Here is a 20425-nt window from a genome sequence, read left to right on the forward strand (position 1 = left end):
ACCTACACCTTGTAATTGGATACTAGCAACTTAAACGAACTTATTAAACCAATATGCACATTTTTCCTTTAGGGGGAATCGGTTCCCTACTAAGGGGGTATCGATTCCCTAATGACATTCTGGAAATGTTGTTCGTTTGAAGGGGTATCGGTTCCCCTTGAATGGGTACCGATTCCCCTTGCCCAGAAATCATATTTTCAACCCGAAAATTACTTCATTTCCACTCAAACACTTCATATATCATCCCCTTTTCATTCTTAACTCTAGTACACATACTTAAACCAATCTATATTCATTTATTTCATCTTAAACCTCAAAATCCTATCTTCCATATGAGATTCAAAAATCATACCAAATTTTCAATGTGTTCTAATTCCAATTCTAACACTTCATACTTCTTAATTAGATTGATGACAAGTCAAATTCATCCATAAAACTTCAACAACCATACCATATCAAAATTTCATCTTAAAACTCATATTGCAAATTCCTTCATAATTCCTTTATCTTATTGTTTAAATCACATATAAGCTTTCCTTAAGCTTATTTAATACCCAAAGAATCAAAACCAAACTTAAAATTCAAATAATAATCAACTAATAAAACTCTCACCTTTGCCTTGCTCTCCCACGTATGAAGAAGAAGAAAGGAGAAGAGAACTCTGGATGTTTCTCCAAATTCCCACGTTTATATTACCTTAAAAAGAAATATAAAAATCTTTCTGGTCAAATGACCATTTAACCCTTAATTTCCTTTAATAATTACTAAATAACCTTCAATATATATTCAAATAATCATTGAACTATTTCATTCTTCTACTTTAGTCATCAAATTCTGAAACTTTACAATTTGATCACTAACCCGGTATTGAGGATATTACATACTCTTATGTTTTTCGATGTATTGAGCAAATTTAAACCTGATAAGCTATTTTCACTTATTTATCATCCGATTCGATCCATTTTTCAGAATTAAGTCTCGTTTTTGATGAAATTTATATTGTTATGTATTTGAGAAATTATTGGAAGTTTAATTAAGGATCGAGGACGTTCGAATGGAATTTAATGGTCGATTAGTATTGCACAGAAATCGAGGTAATATATTAATACCTTTTTATGCTTTATGGAACATGTTGATAATAGATAAATGCATTGATATATATATGATTGACCTATTATGCCTGTTTGATTATGTATGGATTCGAACCGAATACGGTTTAAGTGATAAATTACGAAAATGCCCTTATGTTGTATAATGATAAGAATTATCCCTAGAAGTTGATTAATAACTCTGAAAAGGCATATTGATCTGATAAATTTACAAATGTGCATAAGAAATGCTAGTTTTGCTTAGAAAATTTGGATAATTGATTTTTAACCCCAAGAGGGTTTATGCAAGATATTAGAAGTTTGTTAAAGAAATATTTCAAGATTAGAGAATGTTCGAGAAAGCAATTAACCATAAGATCATTAAATTATAATTATTTATGTTAAGAGAAAATACCGAAATTATTTGGTTAAGAAATTACGAAAATGCCCTTGAGAAGTAAAAATTGTCCGAGTTGACCCTGAATGAGAAAGTACCATGAGATTTCGTTCTTAACCCGATCAATTACGGATTTAATTGTTAAGATCATGTCTTTGTCCAAGAAATTTCTGATATTCTATTTGAAAAATTTGAGAAAGCTATCGACCCGAAAATCTCCGAGTTATGAGTAAATACCTAAAAAATGATCTATCGACGGTGCTCTTAGGTCAGAATTGTTTGAAAGGACTGAAGTAAGTGATAAGATTAAATTAAATAATAAGATAGGATAGAAGGAAATAATTAAAATACATTGGATCTGTAAAATGACCAAAATACCTCTATAATGGAAATGACTAAAGAATATCACCAAGCTCAGGAATGAATAGATATCCTCAAGCTTTGAAATGAATGGAAAAACATTGAGCACCAAAATGACCAAAATGTCCTTATGGTTTACACTAAGTAAATGTTTTGGATTAATTAAGGAATCCAAATAAACATGGGTGTTGAACTACCCTTAAAAGTTATAGAATTCAGTTTAAGTGAGTTGACTAACGCTAATGATATGTTAGTACCTGAATGGCATAGGTATCATTTGAATGTGTGTTCGTCTTCTCAAGTTTGGTTCGATGATAATTTTGGAAGTATTCAGCTCAACTCAATTCTAGATCACATTCAGTACTAAGAATTGGATATTTGTTGGACAAGTAAACCACAAAGACCAAATTAAACTAAACAGAAGTACAATATGTATCAGAAATTCAGAAACGTATGAATTATTCTGGAAACCCGAAGTAAAAGAAATGGACTTGACTGTTAAATGAAATAAGTAACTTCAATGATTGTGGATTAAATAAGTGATTTGGATGAGTCTGGGAATGCTAATGAACTTACATGATGTACTATCCTTATGGGCCATGGACTACAACTCAAGCACGTCAGCATTTTATGGTATCGTTAAAACGTGGTAATGAAAAAAAGACCATTTGAAGATTTATTCGTCGATGATTCTGAAGATGATCAATGGACAAGAATTTTTGGTATTAAAGAGTAAATACCCTGGAAGGACAATGAATTGACCAGTCGACTAGTATTAGTTATGGGAACTATCCATCTAAGAGTTGTTCGATAATCTGATCAATCGACATAGATTGTAAATATCCTGAACCTTCATTTCTTCCTTATCAGCTCAAGTCTCATTCTGAATAATTGATGATTTTTCAGTTATTGAATTCTTCCAATAGTGATTCTAAATTCCGATATTCTATCGGTATACTGAAGATTTGTGTTTCTCTGCTTGCCAAAATTATCCAGTACCTCTAAATAATATCTGTAAACTCTGGTGTGTTCCCTAATCACTTGAATATTTTATCTTATTTCTGATTTGAATTTTGTTATGATACATGACATAGATTCTAATCTGATACTTGACCTGGATTCTGATCCGATACTTGACATGAATTCTGATATGATACTTGACCTAAATTATGTTTTGATTTTGATAGATCCGTTTACGGACGGAACATGTTTTATTTGGGGGTATTGTTGGAGTCAGGCTCCTCAGCTTTGTGCTCAGGGCCTTACTGGACGTGACGGGGTTGTATGGTTCTGGGGAACCTACACATTTTGTTTGTGACAGATGAGGGTAGTGTTCATATTTAAAAAAATATGTTTTAAAAAGATCTTAAAAGTTACATGGTTTTGTGGGAACACACTAGAAAACCTATTCTGATTTCTTGAACCTAAACATCCCAAATATTTTCCATCTGAACTGAATATTATTTGTTATTACCTGAAATATCAATGGGACCTCAGCTCAGTCTAAAAATCCGTAGATATCTGAAACAATAAGAAAATATATGTTTATCTGTATCTGCACGTTCTTCAGCAACATCTGGTAGTTCTGTATTACTGAGCTTTCCAAAGCTCACTCTATTACTCACCTTTGCAGGTTAAAAGAATTATACCGGTACAGCTATCGATTTCAGTAAGGGAGTTTTTCCGGCGTTGTTGCAGAGCATGGTACATGTGATTAGGGGGCATGTAATTGTATTTTGTTTTATATACGAGTCTGAAAATCTGTTTTATTTCTGCATACTGTTAAATCATTTTATAAGTTGCATGTTTTAATAAAAGTTTTAAATTTTCTGCTATTTTTACAGTGGGTCACTCCGGTGGCCCTATTGTGACACTCCAGATCGGATCGGATTACCCGTATCGGTCTGAGGGGGTTACACATGTTGCCAGAGCTGGTTTCGGAATCAGCAGCGTCCTCCATCGTCTGTCGATTTTGGTCTTGGAACCGGGATCTGGTGGTAGAGGTTGAAGAGGATTCCATGGAAATTGTTTTACTGTCAAAGGAAACACGATTTCAATTCCAAATGGTGTGAAGAAGATAGAAGTCGTCGCAAAGATTGATAGAAGTATGGAGCTTTGAGCTTCGTGACGTCGTTTTGTGGTCATTGTGATGCGGAAGAACCAGCTTCGAATTCTTCACCACTTTAAGCTTCGTATGCCACTATTTTTTCTTTGTTTTCGGCGCCCATATATAAATTGGCATGCAACTCTCCCGTTAACCCTCAACAGAAGTGTTATGTGACAATCAAATTTTTTTTTAAAAAAAAATCCTCGTCGATATTCTTCTTTTTCTTCTCTTTCTCCACACTGTTTATTCTTCTTCTTCGAACCCAATAAAAGAAACTATTGACATAATTTACCTCCTCTTAATTTTAGACGTACGTCGTTTTCAATAATAAAAATAATGTCAAAGTTAGTCTTTAACTTTTATCAAAATTATCATTTTACTCTATATTTTATTTTTAGGAGCATTTTGCCCAAACATTCTATTTTAAGGCAAAAATGACCTAAGCATTTGACAAATCTTTTATTCTTTTTTCCCACCTAAGCATTTGACAAATCTTTTATTCTTTTTTTCCTAGGGTATTTTAGTCCTCAACATTGTATTTTAGGTTAAAAATGATTTTATTTTAGGGTATTAATTGTGTGTTAACTAATGATTTTTATCTATATAGGGAGCTTTTTGCTCCAAAATGAAACGTTAGAACCAGAATGCTCTAAAAAAATAGGGACTAAAATAACCATTTTAATAAATTTTGAGGGTTATTTTTGACATTTAGCCTAAAAAGAAGTGTAAACTATGAATTTCATCACTCAAATTTGACTTTATTTCTATTTTAACCGTTCAACTTTATAAAATTCTATTTTAATTACTCAACTTTGACGATTAAATACTCTCTTGTCAATCTATCGTTAAATCACAAATGTCATGATATCATGACTTATTTTATTTATATTTGAGTCACTTAAACATTAATTGATATTTTATTAATATTTTTTTTATTTTTTTGTTGAATTAAGCTCTTCGTTGATCACTCATTTCGTCATGATATCATGACTTATTTTATTTATATTTAAGTCACTTAAACATTAATTGATATTTTATTAATATTATTTTTTTATTAAATTAAGCTCGTCGTTGATCACTCATTTCGTTGCTTATGTGAAAATATTATACGACGTCGATTTCACAATTACACCAATCATGATAAAATTACTCCTAAATTAATGATTTTTACGATATAATAAATCTATTTATTTATTTTTCGATACGTGTTTATTTTACAGCAGTACTTATTACCAACAGATCTTATACGTTTGAATAGCCAATGATCAACAAGTGGTCGACCCTCTTCTGCCAACGAGCCATCTATAGCTGGTTTGATCGCGATTACCAAGTCATAGCAAGGAGAGCAATGCAAGGGAAATTCCAGGGACTAGTTTTTGAGTACTTTAGTAGAATTGTTGGGACACAAAAATCAACATAGATATCAAATCGATAACTCCCACAAGCAATGTATGTAGTTCATAACCCAGAAAAACAAGCTATAGGGAGAGAACAGGAGACAAAACACTACAAAAACTCAGCTAGATGCTCTTCTTTATCTCGAAGGCATATTTGAGTTCCATGTGACATCTTCGGTCATCGTCTTCGAACTGCATCGAAGCATATAAAATTAGGTACAATCATTATTGCAAAACCAGAAAATGCAATACTAGTGCTACACTTTCAGATGCTTTAATCAAATGCTTACTATTTCATACTTGACAGAGAATAACGGTTTCTGCGAGTAAAGTTTTCAAAAGACAAGGATATTGCATGTTCTGAATATTAAAACCTTGGGAAGATTAATTTATCGATGTTGCACGAAATTCAACCAAGGTAACTGACGATCAATATGAAGGAAATGTGTTGAGAAAAGAATCTGTTGCTAAACATAATAACATAATCTTGCTTTATATGTGCAGTTAGTCATTAACTTCGGGGTGAAGGCATGCATGAAGCCTTCCATTCATAGTCGTACATACATACATACCTTAAGATTTGCGGAATAAATTCCCCTTGCCAGAACCCCAGACGGTGTAGTCTCTTCATCCAAAATGTGTACGTACGGTTCTCGTTGAGGAGCAAAGGTACCCAGCATTCCTTTGTTTTGATCAACTGACAAAAACAAAACAAAAAGCAGTAAATTAAAATATAGGCCCTCACCCACAATAAAAAGCACAATCAGAAGAGTTTATGCCTGCTAGTAAAGCTTATCAAGAGCTTCAACATTTTCTAATGCTTCTGCTAAAGGAAAACAATTTCAGAGTACAACACGTATAAGACTCGCCACTCAAAAGCAATCAAATCAGACTGTAGAATACTCAACCACCCACTAATGCCAATTTGCCAAGTCCGGTGTCAAATTTAAGTCGTGCAGACATAATACACCGTTGGCTGCGATTACCATGTTAGGAACATAATTAATGCAGCTTCAATGGAAAAAGAAAAAGAAAAAGATGTTCTTTTACCTTTTAGTCCCGCCTTCCACACGGTGTTGGAGTAGGTTAAGCCAGAAACAATGTTGTGCAGAACGCTGAATGTTAACTTAAGCTGATATCGAGATCCTTCCTTGAGAGTAAACAAAACAAGGCCTTCACGATTTGAATCCAATGGCAATGGATGAGAAACTTCCTCAAGGTCATTAGAAATAATTCCCATGGAGTGGAATTTGACTTCAGGTTCCATTTGGCCTATCAAATCAGGGGGAAAAAAGAACATTTAACATAAAAATAGCAATAAAATCAAGAAACATTGCATAAAAGCAGAGAACAGATACCATTTAGGTCTCCTTCAACACAACCAAGAAGCTTCTCCTTCCATCTTCTTAAGCTGTCATCATCCTGCAAGAGTATAATCAAGAAGAAACCATATATTTTATTACCAACAAAAGTACACAAATAAACCTTCAAGCTACTACTACGACTACGGATGGATGTTCGAGTGTGAGTTCGCCTGACAAGAGTTCTCTCATTTTTTTTCAGTTTCTTCATTTACTCGGAGGATCATAATCATACCCAATATGTATAGGAACAAGTGTATTTCAGGGATGAAACTTCGATAAAGCATTGTCGAATGAAGATTAAATGAACACCAGTATATGAAAAGACAAACAAAGACAATAATTGCGGAAATACTAAATAGCTTGAATTTTCCCAATTCAAAGCAGAGAAAATCAGCATTTCAACTGCTATATATAAAACCCAGAAACCAAGAAAGCAGCAATAGAAAGAAAAATTCAGTAAATGAACTTTGCTAGATTACAAGATGTAACAATCCCAGATCAAAAGAGGCTAACTCGTTTCTTGGAGCAAGTATACATAGGAAAACCTATAAACTACATTAAGTTCAGAAAAATTAAAGTATACATTTTTCCCCTAATTTTCCTTCCTACCAAACAGCACCAAAATGGGGTGGGAGAAGAAACAAAAAATCAAACTTTTTTCGAAGAGTTTGAAAGTACCCATCAAGTAATTCAAGGCAAAGAAAGAGTTTTAACTAAAAAAAAAAATTGAAATGAAAAAGAAGCAGACTATCATTTGAAACAAAAAAAGGACCTTGTCTTTCTCTATCTGTTCCTTGAGGGAAAGGAGAGGGCCAGGAACAAAACCAGTCAAAGTTTCAGCACCATCTTCCTTATCATCATCTTCTTCTTCTTCTTTTTTTTCATGGTCATCACAAACTTCAACGGCCAATGATTTTTCATTCATTTCCCTTTGTTCTCTTTCTTGCTTCTCACTAACACCTACTGACGGCCCGGCTTCTGATCTTTTCCCACTCTCCATCTCTCTATCTAGCTACGGTGAAAGGACTCAAAAATCAAAATTGATACAAAAATAAACAATGCCCTTTTTAGGTTCACAAGAGAAATTTATATATATATATTTTTTTAAAAGGGGGAATAAATTTTTTCAAAGCAAAAGATTTTAGATTTTCAAAAAAGCAATGAGAGAGAGAGAAAATGGGTAACCGACGATAACGTATCTGGTACAAGGGAACATACGTCGCTATCCGTTAAGACAATCCTAAATTTCGTTCCTTCAAGCTTTTGAGTTTTGTCTGTTTAAATTGTCCCCCTCCTGTCTTAATTAAACTCAATTGTATAAAATAAAAAAATATACAATAAATTAACCTTTAAGTATATTTATGTCATCTTATACCTATATAAAAATATTAATTTAATCGATCGTATCATTTAATCTTTATTATATTATGAAAACAATTAATTAGAATTATAGATATTCAACGTTAATGTTGTCGCTCGAGATTCTGCTAGTTTAGTTTTTTCAGGCTTGCAATGCATGTTCCGACGTTAAATGATGCGAGTGTGACAGACACAAATGATTACAATTAGTATCCAGTTAACAATAAAATTGAACACCCCAATCTTGATTTATCTGTGGAAAACTTTCACTTGCATGAAACACACTGTTTGTGGTCTCTTGATGCCCATATATGTACCCAATATATTCATCGCGTTGCCAATGCCGTTGCTCATTAGCACAATGAGCTTATTCTAGTGTGTTTTCGTTATATTTTACATATAATTGTTCTTATACAATATCTAATATTGTCCTAACTGATGCTAGAAACGACTAGGGTAATATAAGATCCTTATTTGAAAGAAATAGTTTAAAATTGGTAAATACACTGTGTTTAGTAACTTTTATTTAATGAGTTACCGTGTTTAAAATGTATTAAATACTACCTACCAACCTTGTGAATGACTTAAGATCAAAACCTTTATTGGATGGCTTTACCATCAATTTAGGTGAACCTACACACCACATCCACGTGAATCTATTTAGGAAAATAAACTTTTGAGGAAATATTTATTGTAAAAATAAGATAATTGTCCTACAATATCTTCCGCAGAATCAGGGCTGCAGTGGAACTATAACTCCATCAAATCAGGGAGTGAAGAAAACAACTATATCATATTGCTATCAGATTGGCAGGCAGAGGATTACTATGTTATCTGAATGGCTCAATAGGCGCCGAGTCTTAAAGAACACCAGCAGCCTCGAAGCATTCAGTCGCTTCATATAGTGATGACGGAGTGTGTTCATCTTTGTGAAGCAGAGCGAGATTGTACCATGTCGACGGGTTCATTCTATCAACTCGGAGAGCATTCATCAGCAAGCTTTTCAAAACTGCACTGGATTGGCTGCAAACTTGTCTCATCACACAGCGGCAGATATCAAGCTCGGGGCATGATTCGGGTCCATGTCCAAAGCATTCCAATAAGCCTTCAAAGCTTGTTTTATTAAGCCTTTTCGCTCGTAAAGTAAACCTGCAAAATAACATGTTTTATTCAACTAGGTAATCAACCAAGGCTCTTCCCGGAAGAAGCTTTTTAACTCGATTGAGAATTGGAAAATACAAAAAAAGGATCGTCTTATGAAATGAGAATAGTGTTGATACATCTATGACATCGCCCGCTAGAAGCACTCATTCAAGGACTGTATAGTGACTAACATTAACTAAGGGAAGAATGAACTTACCAGTGGCATGATTTCTAGCAGCAGAGTAGGAATTGATGGCCTTCAATTTCGAAAGACAAATCTCAGCATCTCGATACTGTGACAAGCTTATGCAGAGACAAGCTAGATCATGCCATATCTCCAGTTCAAAATTTTTCAACGAACGATCCAGTAAAAAATTATTGAAAAAGATAAGCCGCTTTCGACATGAAGAAAGAGCATTATAGGCACTTTTTAATATTCCAAGGACAGAGAGAGCTTCTGTTAAGTTTAAAAGGATGTAATAACTTTCAAAACTGGCAAACCATAGTTTCCTTCATCCATGCAATAAAAGGCTATTTATCACCCTAAAATTCTAATTTTAATAAGCCTCAATCTTTTATCATACACAGATCCAAGTGTCGGCAAGTCACGTGGTCAAACATGAACCAGTAAGAATAATGATCGTCGACAATCATTTCTGAAAACCTACCTTCTAACTTATCTACCTATCTCATTTAAAAAACGGATGCATCTGAAGCCAACTTAGTAGGAGAACCTTTTCAGATTCCTCCAAAATGATAGAAATCATAAAATTATAGGTCGATAGGAGGTCGATAGGAAGAACTAAACAACGGACCTTATGAAGCCTTTTGCCAAAACCAAAACTTTTACTCTGCACTTGAACAACTGCAAGAAGCTGACTATATGTCTCAATAGCGCTTTTGAACTGTCCCTCTGCAATTTGAAGCTTAGCTTTGGTGCACAATAATTCTCCCTGATCCCATTTTCCGGTTTGATACAAGGCAACATTGAGAACGGTTTCACCATCCACAAAACGTTTTTGAGCTGATAATATGCGAGCAAACAACCACACCTTGATGTTAGAAACTCCTTCTAGTTTTAGTAAAAGCTTTGCATAATAAAGCGCAACTTCCAACTTTCTCCCCTCTGCATTTTCTAGGCTGAGATGAGAAAGAACATTTGGGTCTTTCATTCTCATAATTTTCCATGCACTTTCCAGGGACTGAAGGGCCTCAGACTGTCTGGAAATCCTCTCAGATTCGGATGAAGCTGATTTTGAATGTGTCGATTGAGACACACCCAATAAAAGGTTACAAGTACCTTCCAACTCAATGCATTCGTCATCAAGGCTTTCAAGGGCCCTATGAGCAAAATTAATCCCTTCTTCTGCAAGATTAGGTTTTTCCCCACAAATTCTTGATGCCATTAACAATGCTGGAACACAGTGTGGATCCTCACTGCCATGCAACAATTTCCGCACTATATTCAAAGAAACCAAACCCTCACCTGCTCCGTAATAACAGAGAGCTAGGTATTTGTATCTTTCTTTGCGATTAATAACCCCTGGAAGCAGTTCTTCTATTTGATTAGCCAAAGCTTTCAAATCCACACGGCCCACACATGGAGAGAGCAAATGACAGATGATCCAAAATTGATGGATCCCATCCGATTCTTTTCAAAGAAACTTCTCTTAATAGTATCATTAACAGGAGTAAAGCTTCCTCTATGTTATTCCTAGGGACAAACGAACTGTCCATTTGGCTGAAGAGGTTTGTGGGGCTTGCTTCACTTCCACAATACAGAAGAAAAATAGCAAACTGTTTCTGAATCCTTGCAGTAGTTTCCGCATCAAGATTCCACTGATGGAGGAGCGCCCGCCGGTAGGACAAGATTGCTTCATGTGGGGAATCACCAAATTTCCATAATTCTGGTAGCAGTTCAACTGCCTTGATTATAGTCTCCTGCAATTTACAGTCAGCATCAAAGTTTTCAGGAAAGCCTTCTGGTAAAGAAGATTCAACTATGTCCAGAATGATTGTACAACTTTGAGCGGCATCTGCAAGAACGATTGGAACTATACATTAGCTATGCAGTGATGACGGAATTGTCATTTACCACAGAAAGAGTATCACGAAGATGAGAAACAGTAAGGGCATTGATAACAATGAGCTCCACGGAAACAAACTTGAAAAGCCACATGCAAATAGCAAAGAAGCTGGAACATAAAAATAATATATGTACATATATAGAGAGAAAAGCTAGAATAACATAGCAGTTTTTAGGTAAAAATAAGTGCAAGTCAAACACAGAACTCAAGCGTAGCTTTCTTAATCCATACAATTAAAGAGTTGATATGAGAACCCTCTGGAGATGCTGCAATGATTTTTCTTTGAGAAAGATTGCTTCTAGTAGTAAACTAACAGCATGGATAGACATTGGTGGAGAAGCATGGTCATTAGATCGCCTATTACGTCGATCGACTCTTTTAGCAAGGGTGAGTTTCATTTTGGGAGTTATTCCCGCGATATCTATCCCTTCAAACACATGTAGTGCAGCTTCTATATTTCCTTTCTGATATTCAATTCTTCCTAGCAATGCTCTAGCTTCCTGCAAATTGCAGATACCTTAGCCAGAAAGTAAACAAATAAAAGTGTTCAAAGAACTACTGCAACTAATTTCGATACTACAGACTAATTAGGGGGCAAAAAAATAGTGGCAAAGGCAGGTATGAGTATGCTACTAGAAAATAAAAGACAACACAAATTTCAGACACACATACTATGATCACTTTCACACAGGCAACATTGGCGAGAGAGAGGGTGAGTTAGCAGCCACAGGTGAAAGGTGCCGTGAAAAGTTAAAAATGGTCTATTAATGTAAGGAGCAACACTCTGGAAATAATACAATGTGGATAAAAGGGAAAAAAAGACCTTATTATATAAAGGTTAACCGGTTACTCATCAAAATGCCTTTTAAAAATGGACAACTTCTAGCTTTACTGAGAAAAACATGACCAAATAGAATCTGCACAATTTTTGTATTTAATACTGTCAAAGAGAAAAAGATACGAAATTTAAAGTTAAAATAATTACTCTACTCCTAAACCATAGCAGAATAAACATTAGCTTCTCTATATTGGCATATTTTTACTGAACTTGATTGCAACGACAATGATGAACAAAATCGCTCCAGATATCAACTTGAAAGCTGAAAATATTGAGAAGCAGACCTCATAATTAAGTGAACTAGTTTCACGCAGAAACAATTCAGCTTCTTGTATATTCCTTGTCTCTGGCTTTTTCTCAGCAACATCAACTTTAGAAGAAAAAACACTCTGGCGAATAATCATTGGCAGCAAGGGATTCTGATGAGGGTATCATTTTTCCTACTCTTAATTGCTCTCCAGTGCATCAACACTTCATTATCTGCTCCAAATCCCACCTAAATCCACCTCTTCTCGGCTGTTTAATCCTTATTTTACTCTTCATATTGTTCCACCTCTGTCCAAAATCTTCAAAGTGCAAGAACAACAATAACTTCATCAGAACTATAAGAGTAGATCCAAATGATACATAAATAGTAACTAGTAAATACACAATATGATGATCAATACTATCATACTCAACGTACACAGTAAAGTTCAAGCTTTTCCAATAAAACAGATTACAAGAATCAAGATTTAAAATTTAAAATTTCAAGGCATCTAGAAACTAAGAGTGAAATCAAAATCCAACGGTAAGATAATACAAAAGAATTAAATTAAGAAATCAAAATTTCATTTCTTTCGAGCTGGATAAGCTTAAAACCCACAATTGAAAAACAAAAAACTATCGATCAAGACCAAAAACCCACCAATATTTCAACAACCCCACTCGAAAATTTCTCATCAAATATCGAATGAATACTCGTAAATTATAAACTAAAAAAATAACTAAATTTACCAATAAAACAAAAAAGAAGTCTCTGTCAGTCCAAGTAAATAATAATCCAAAAACTCCACGGATGACAGTAAAATGGAGCCTAAACAAAATTGAGACAGCAAAAAGGAAAAGAAAGCTCTCACCTTTTGTTTTTCCAACCAGCAGAAAAGCAAAGAGAGCACATGACATCAATAGCAAAACCCTATTGAGGTTTTTTTTTCGAACGCATGATTTATAGAAATAACAATAAATCTTTTAATTACTTAAATAAATTAGTTCAGGTTATACAAATAAAAAAATTTAATTATTATATGTTTATTTTACTATTTAATTTTTTTAAAATTTAACAAATAAATTTTATATATCAAATTTTCTTTTAAATATTATGTTGTTATAAAGTTAATCACGTTATGACTTGACTTATGACTTGTTGAATTTATTAAAAGCTAGTCATTAAAAGGGTTCACATCAATCACCATTAAAGTGTATTCAGTTCGAACTCAACGATAATTAACTACATGTAACTGATCAATAATGTTCATTCATACAATAACCAATATCAATGTGTTAAGTAAAGTAAATAAAAAGTAGTAGTGTATTACCTCAATTTTCGAGTTATATCAATCGACCATTTTAACTCCATTCGATCACTTTCAAACTTGTGTTCAATGTCCAATAATATCTCAGAAACATGGCAAAACAAATTGCATCAGAAACGAAACTTAAATGTGAAAATCATATCGATTTGAGAGATAAAACATTAAAAAATATATTACCAAGTTCAAATTTGGCAAAATGGATTTCGAATTCGGGCCTAGAACATTGAAAAACATAAAATAGGAGTTTTTAGAAAAAGTTGACTTTTTGGTCAAAGGTTAAAGTCAACTCTGATAAGGTCAACGATCAGGTCAACGACTCAAATCGGTTCGGGTTAACTCAAGTAGATTCAGGTTGACTCGATTCGGTCAAAGTTGACTTAGTAAGGTTCAAGTTAACTCAGGCCAATTCTAAAAGACTCGATCAGAGAAGAAAGCCCCACGTACAGAGGAAGCATGTGGCAGCCCGTGCGGTGATGACATGTCAGTTTTGACGGTCTGATTACTCCAAAAGGATCAACTCGCTACCATCAACCCTCAACACCAAATTATAGCTGAAAACTAAATAAACTAACAAAAATTGGATCAAAACTCTTACTCCATGATGATAAGAGAAACACGACGATGAGGGAACATTATCATTTGAGCTTTGCTCGAAACGAGACAAGGAAAACGATGGAACATGTATTGCGACTAACAACCAACATATTAGGCCAGAAAATGTAAAAATCGAAGGCGACAATTAGATTTTCCGATGAGTGTTCAAATGATGATTTATGGTGAACTACGACAAAACTCAGCAAGGGCAACATGCATTTTGATCCCACGATGGCAACGATCTTAATGGTAGGGGTAGTGTACGAAACCTCCGGATGGTGACGGTGAACCGAAGATATGGTGATAAAGTGTTTTATAATTTTGGGGATTTTAATTCTTAGGGTTTGGCTCGATTTTCTAATTAGGGAAAGATTTTGGAGATTTAAAATACGATCTAAATATCTTAAAAAATAATTTAATCTTTTTCTTTCATCAATAGTGGCTTAGCTTGGTGGTTAAGGCATGGGTGACTATCTGCTTAGGTCATGGATTTAAACCACCACAGTTACAATTTATCATTTTTCCTATTGATAAAGGATAGAATAATTTAGAGTTAAGACCCTAAACTTTCAAGTTTCTAAAAAATGCATTGATATCCTCAAAATCTTACAAATTGATCCTTAAAAAATCCAATTAATAAATTCAAATTAAAAACAATGAAAATTGGGGTGTTACAAAACCCATCATCTCCACCAGTAAGTTCACCTAGTCTTTCACTATTAAGACTACCCACTCAACATTGAGTTATGAACTTATTAAGAATAAATATTTAATCAAATTCGGTAAATTTATCAAGTCTTTCTGACTAAAACCACTCAAAATCTGGGCTATGAATTTATTAAGAACAATTAAGCTCAACATGAGCACGTATATTTTTTTTATAAGGATGATTAAATAAAATGTATACTATGAGTCTTTCCATGGCTTTGTTAGACCATACTGAACTTAGATAACTAAGTTGGGTATTAACCATGAATTTCTCAACTAATGGGCTTTAGATCTATCTCTCTCGACGAACCTAAAAACCAATTTCTTACTTAACCCTTTAGTAGGCAGATTAACAAGGTTCCTCTCTGACTTCAAATACTCTAAAGAGAGTACTCCATTCATTATTAAATGTCTCATTGATTCATGCCTTATGTAAATGTCTCTTCTTACTATTGTAAGCTTGGTTTTGAGCTACACATCTGTCACACCCCAATTTAGGGGCTAAGTTTCAGAAATTATAAAGTATTGAATTAAAGTGGTATTTTGGAAGAAATTGAGGATTAAAGTGTAAAAATCGTAAAGTTGATAGACCATTTTTGAAAGTGAGGGAAATTCAGGGACCTAGCCCTGAATTTGCCCATTTTTTGTCGACAGAGATAAAATTGAAATGTTTAATGTTTTGTTTCTGGTTACAGTTAGAGCCCCCAATTTTTCCCAATTTCCTTCATGTCGACCCAACTTTGTAGCCCCGATTCCCCACCATCCGACCACCGTTTTTCGATCCAAAACCACCAATAGACTCACCATTAAACGGAGAATTAAACCCGACCTCTATCCCGTAGTGAATCGGCACCGTTTGTCGTAAAACTGAACCGAAAACTTCATCAATTTTAACTTGATCGCCGTTAGTTTTCCATCGATTCCGGTCGATCCGGCTATGTTTTGATGAAAATTAACACTTGCACGAGACTATCGGGGTGTCGATCTATAAATCTGGATAATTTCACGCCGAACTAATGACCAGAGCCGCCGCACGCGCCACCCCATGCTCATGGGCGTCGTCTGCCAATCAGGGAGTATATTGACTGGCTGGACCGGTCTGAGCCGAGCCGTCTGGACTGAACCGCGCCTGGACTGAGCCGTTGACCACCGTTAACCGTCGTTGACCGACTGTTGACTTTTTTCCGGGTACACCTATCCTAACGTTTTTCGACGTCCTAAGTCCATTTTTATGTTCGTTTTGCCAAATTCAAACCCGGTAAGCTATTTTCACTGATTAATCACATGATTCGATCCGTTTTTCATAATTAAGCTCCGTTTTTATGAAATTTGGGTTAACATGTATATGAGGAATTATTGGACGTTGAATTCAAGTTCGAGGCCGATCGAATGAAGTTTAACTGGTTGATCGATATGGTACAAAAATCGAGGTAATACTCTACTATCTTTTGTATGCTTTTCGGAACCCATTGATAATTGGTACGTGCTTGAATGGTAATGATTGGTCCATTAGATGTAATTGATTATCATTGGACCTAGACTTAAATAGGATTAAGGACGGAACACTGTATAAGACTCTAACAGCTCGAAAAAAATAAATTGGTATACTGATCGGAAACAAATCTCAGTTCAATGAATAAATCAGTGAATCAAACAATCTCTGAACGCATAATTTCTGATTTATCTCGTTAAGGAATAAATATAGGAAATATTTGTATATGAAATTACCGAAAAGAGTGTCATGGTTAAATTATGAAAATGCCTTGTACTGAAAAATGACCAAGACTTCTCATAGTGATGAAATTAACCTCCAGTGAGCAAATGAATGTAGTACTCTGAACTGTAATGGAACTGGAATACTTTCAAGATTAATTTACTTGAAGTAATGCCATTGACGAAATTGAATAAAATTAGGATAATACCTCAGCTCTGAAATGAACTAGTAACCTCAATGACTGAGGATTAAATAAGTGAATGGATAAGTCTGGAAACTCTGATGAGCTTACATGATGTACTGTCCCCATGGGTTGTGAACCATGAATCAAGTATGTTGACATTTTCCTGATGGTGTTACAACGTGAAAATGAAATAAAGACCATTGGAATATATGTTTGTCTTCTTAAATTACATCCAGCTATGATTTTAAAGGTGATCAATGGACAAGAATTGTTGGTACTAAAGAGTGAATACACTGGAAAGGCAATGAATGGACCGGTCGACATGCATTAGTTTTGGGAGTTGTTCAGCTTGAGTTCCGATAGATCGACACAAATCGTAAATGCCCCGAATCTTTGTTTCTCTCTTATCAGCTCAAATCGTTATGAATTCTCCAAGAATCTAATACCCAAAATGCTTCTGATTTTCTTGAATAATAGAATTACTCCGGTCATATCTAAAAACACGAGTAACTCATATGCAAAGGACTCTGAATACCCTTCTGATTACTTAGTGCCTCCGAAAAATGTTCGAATACAATATGATCCTGATAAATCACATTCTGAATAAATGATGATTTCGTCAACTAATGAACTCTTTCAATAGTGATTCTAATTTCTTACATTCTATCGGTATAATAAAGATCTCTGTTTCTCTATCCGATAAGATTTTCCAGTAACTCCGAACCATATCTGTAACCTCTAGTGTGTTCCCTGATCATATGAATATTTTATCCAATTTTTGTTCTGATTTCTGCTCTGAATTCTGTTCTAATTTCTAATATCTCTGTTTACTGAATGAAAATGTTTTATTTGGAATATTCTGGGATCTAGTATGAAGACTCTAGCAGGTTCAGTCGATACGGTTAATTCCTTTTATAAGTTCTGCACAGACTGGTAATTCCTTACGGACCTAAGGCGACCCTTGGATAGGTTCTGCGGCCCCAAGGTACTCCCTTAGGTTATGCAGTTCTGGGAAACTGCATTGGCGTTCGGTTGGAAGGACTACTATGGTTTTAAATTATCTATATATTTTCACTTGTTTTGTGGGAACACACTAGACAACCTATTTTGATCTCCTAAACTCAATCATCCGAAATATTTCCATCTGAACTCAAAGCTTATTGTCCGTTACTACCTGAAATATCAGTAGGATCTCTACTCAGCATAAAGATATATAGATGTCTGAACCATAAGAAAATTATGCCTATCTGTTAACTGCATGTTCCTCAGCATCTTCTAGTATTTTTGTATTACTGAGCTTTCCAAAGCTCACTCTATTACTCACCCTTTTCAGGTTAAAAGGATTGAACCAATACAGCTAGCGACATCAGTAAGAGAGTTCTTCCGACGTTGTTATAGAGTATGATACATGTGATTATGGGGCATGTAGGTTGTATTTTGTTTTATATGCGAGTCTAAAAATCTGTTTTATTTCTTAATAATGGTAAAGTTTACTTTTGTATTTATAAATGATTTTATGAGTTTACATGTTTTAATAAAAAATTTAAATTTTATGTTATTTTTACGGTGGGTCGCTCAGGTGGCCCTAATGTGACACCTCAGATTGGATCGGGTCACCCGCATTGGTCTGGGGTTGTTACATTTAGTGGTATCAGGTCCTAGATTGAGTCTAGTTTTCTGGATAGACCGGTCGGTCGAATGTCAAAAGATGTGTGGTCAGTACATACCCCTAAACTACAACCGTACTTCTCAAAGCCGAAATTCCAAGGTTGAATCCCTCCATGTAACGAGTTAACTTATGTTATCTATCTGTTAGGGCTCGACCTATGCAGAAAGGAATATCAGTAATGTGTATCCAAATTCTGTAAAGAACCTCACAAGCCATATGAGAGTTACTAATCTGAGAAATTTTGATCCGACTCTCGAAATGAAACTGAGATATGTTATCGCTTTATGAACTTATTCTTGTAACCAAGGCTGAATTGATTCTACAAGGATAAACCCGTTCTGATTCTTTTATTAGAATAAGGGAGAGTTTTGACGAAAATGTATACTCAGCTGGTTAAGGATTAGTAGATTACTTGTACTTCTGTAAAAGCTACTTGAAGATATTGAAGAACTGATGGAAGTTTCATTTCTCATTTCTATGACTTGAATAAATTTCGAGGATGAAACCCTTTTAAGGATGGGAGAATTGTCACACCCCAATTTAGGGGCTAAGTTTTAAAAATTATAAAGTATTGAATTAAAGTGGTATTTTGGAAGAAATTGAGGATTAAAGTGTAAAATCACAAAGTTGTAAGACCATTTTAGAAAGTGAGGGAAATTCAGGAACCTAGCCCTGAATTTGCCCATTTTGTGTCGGCAGAGATAAAATTGAAATGTTTAATGTTTGGTTTCTGGTTACAGACCAGAAATAAAGCCCCCAATTTTTTTTTTCCAAATTTCCTTCCCCGTCGACCCCACTATGCAGCCCCGATTCTCCACCATCCGACCATTGTTCGTCGATCAAAAATAACCAATAGACTTACCATTGAATGGAGAACAAAACCCGACCTCTATCCCATCGTGAATCGGTGCTGTTTATCACAAAACTTAAATCTTCGTCGGTTTTAACTTGATCGCCGTTAGTTTTTCATCGATTACGGTCGATCCGTCCACCCATTCATCACACCTCCTACACCATCAGACTCACCGTTATCGGGCGCTCAAAACTCGACCAAAATCGTCGCGTCGTTGTTGCGTCCTCACTCGCCAATCATTGTTAGATAAGTTGATACGTTTTAAAATTCTACAATCTCTTATGTCTTGATGAAAAATAACACTTACACGAGACTTCCGGGGTGTCGATCTACAAATCTGGAAAATTTCACGCCGAACTGACGACCAAAGCCGCCGCACTCGCCACACCCTGCGTGTTGGCATCATCTGTAAGTCAGGGAATATATTGACCGGCTGGACCGGTCTGAGCCTAGCCGTCTGGACCGAACCGCGCCTGGACCGAGGCGTTGACCATTGACCTACTGTTGACTTTTTTCGGGTACACTTATCCTGACATTTTTTGACATTCTGAGTCCGTTTTTGAGTTATGTTTTACCAAATTCAAACCCGACATACTGTTTTTCACTGATTAATTACCTGATTCTAATATTTTTCATAATTAAGCTCCATTTTTTTATGAAATTTCTTTTAATATATATATGAGGAATTATTGGATATTGAATTCAAGTTTAAGGGCGATCGAATAGAGTTTAACTGATTGATCGGTAAGTCATGGAAATCGAGGTAATAATCGACTACCCTTTGTATGCTTTTCAGAACCTATTGATAATTGGTACGTGCTTAAATGGAAATGATTGGTCCATTAGATGTAATTAATTATCATTGAACCAAGACGTAAATAGAATTAAGGATAGAACATTGTATAAGACTCTAACAACTCGAAAAAAATAAATTGGTATCTTGATCAGAAACAAAACTCAGTTAAATGAATAAATCAGTGAATTAAACA

General features: G+C 34.9%; 1 protein-coding gene and 1 pseudogene across 1 annotated transcript; both read right to left on the bottom strand.

Annotated features, from left to right (window-relative positions):
* Nucleotides 1-5336: 5336 nt before the first annotated feature.
* On the bottom strand, nucleotides 5337-7874 carry LOC120158155 (rho GDP-dissociation inhibitor 1-like). Its single transcript, XM_039169067.1, has 6 exons — nucleotides 7837-7874; nucleotides 7486-7805; nucleotides 6708-6771; nucleotides 6400-6621; nucleotides 5922-6046; nucleotides 5337-5541 (listed from the first exon to the last, which is right to left on the bottom strand). The coding sequence occupies exons 2-6, from the start codon at nucleotides 7711-7713 to the stop codon at nucleotides 5473-5475; spliced, it is 708 nt and encodes a 235-aa protein (XP_039024998.1). The 5' UTR covers nucleotides 7714-7805; nucleotides 7837-7874; the 3' UTR covers nucleotides 5337-5472.
* Nucleotides 7875-8902: 1028 nt separating this feature from the next.
* Nucleotides 8903-13020, bottom strand: LOC120158156 (annotated as a pseudogene).
* Nucleotides 13021-20425: the final 7405 nt, after the last annotated feature.

This window comes from Hibiscus syriacus, unplaced genomic scaffold (genome assembly GCF_006381635.1).
Source record: "Hibiscus syriacus cultivar Baekdansim isolate YM2019G1 unplaced genomic scaffold, ASM638163v2 tig00111309_pilon, whole genome shotgun sequence".
In the NCBI taxonomy this organism is placed as follows: Eukaryota; Viridiplantae; Streptophyta; class Magnoliopsida; order Malvales; family Malvaceae; genus Hibiscus; species Hibiscus syriacus.

Excerpts from the sequence above, each read along its gene's own strand:
- LOC120158155 (XM_039169067.1), bottom strand. The coding sequence starts at position 7,713 with ATGGAGAGTGGGAAAAGATCAGAAGCCGGGCCGTCAGTAGGTGTTAGT. Across the intron at positions 6,622-6,707 it reads TGTTGAAGGAGACCTAAATG|GCCAAATGGAACCTGAAGTC; the intron begins GTATCTGTTCTC and ends CTGATTTGATAG. Across the intron at positions 6,047-6,399 it reads GTGGAAGGCGGGACTAAAAG|TTGATCAAAACAAAGGAATG; the intron begins GTAAAAGAACAT and ends TGTTTTTGTCAG.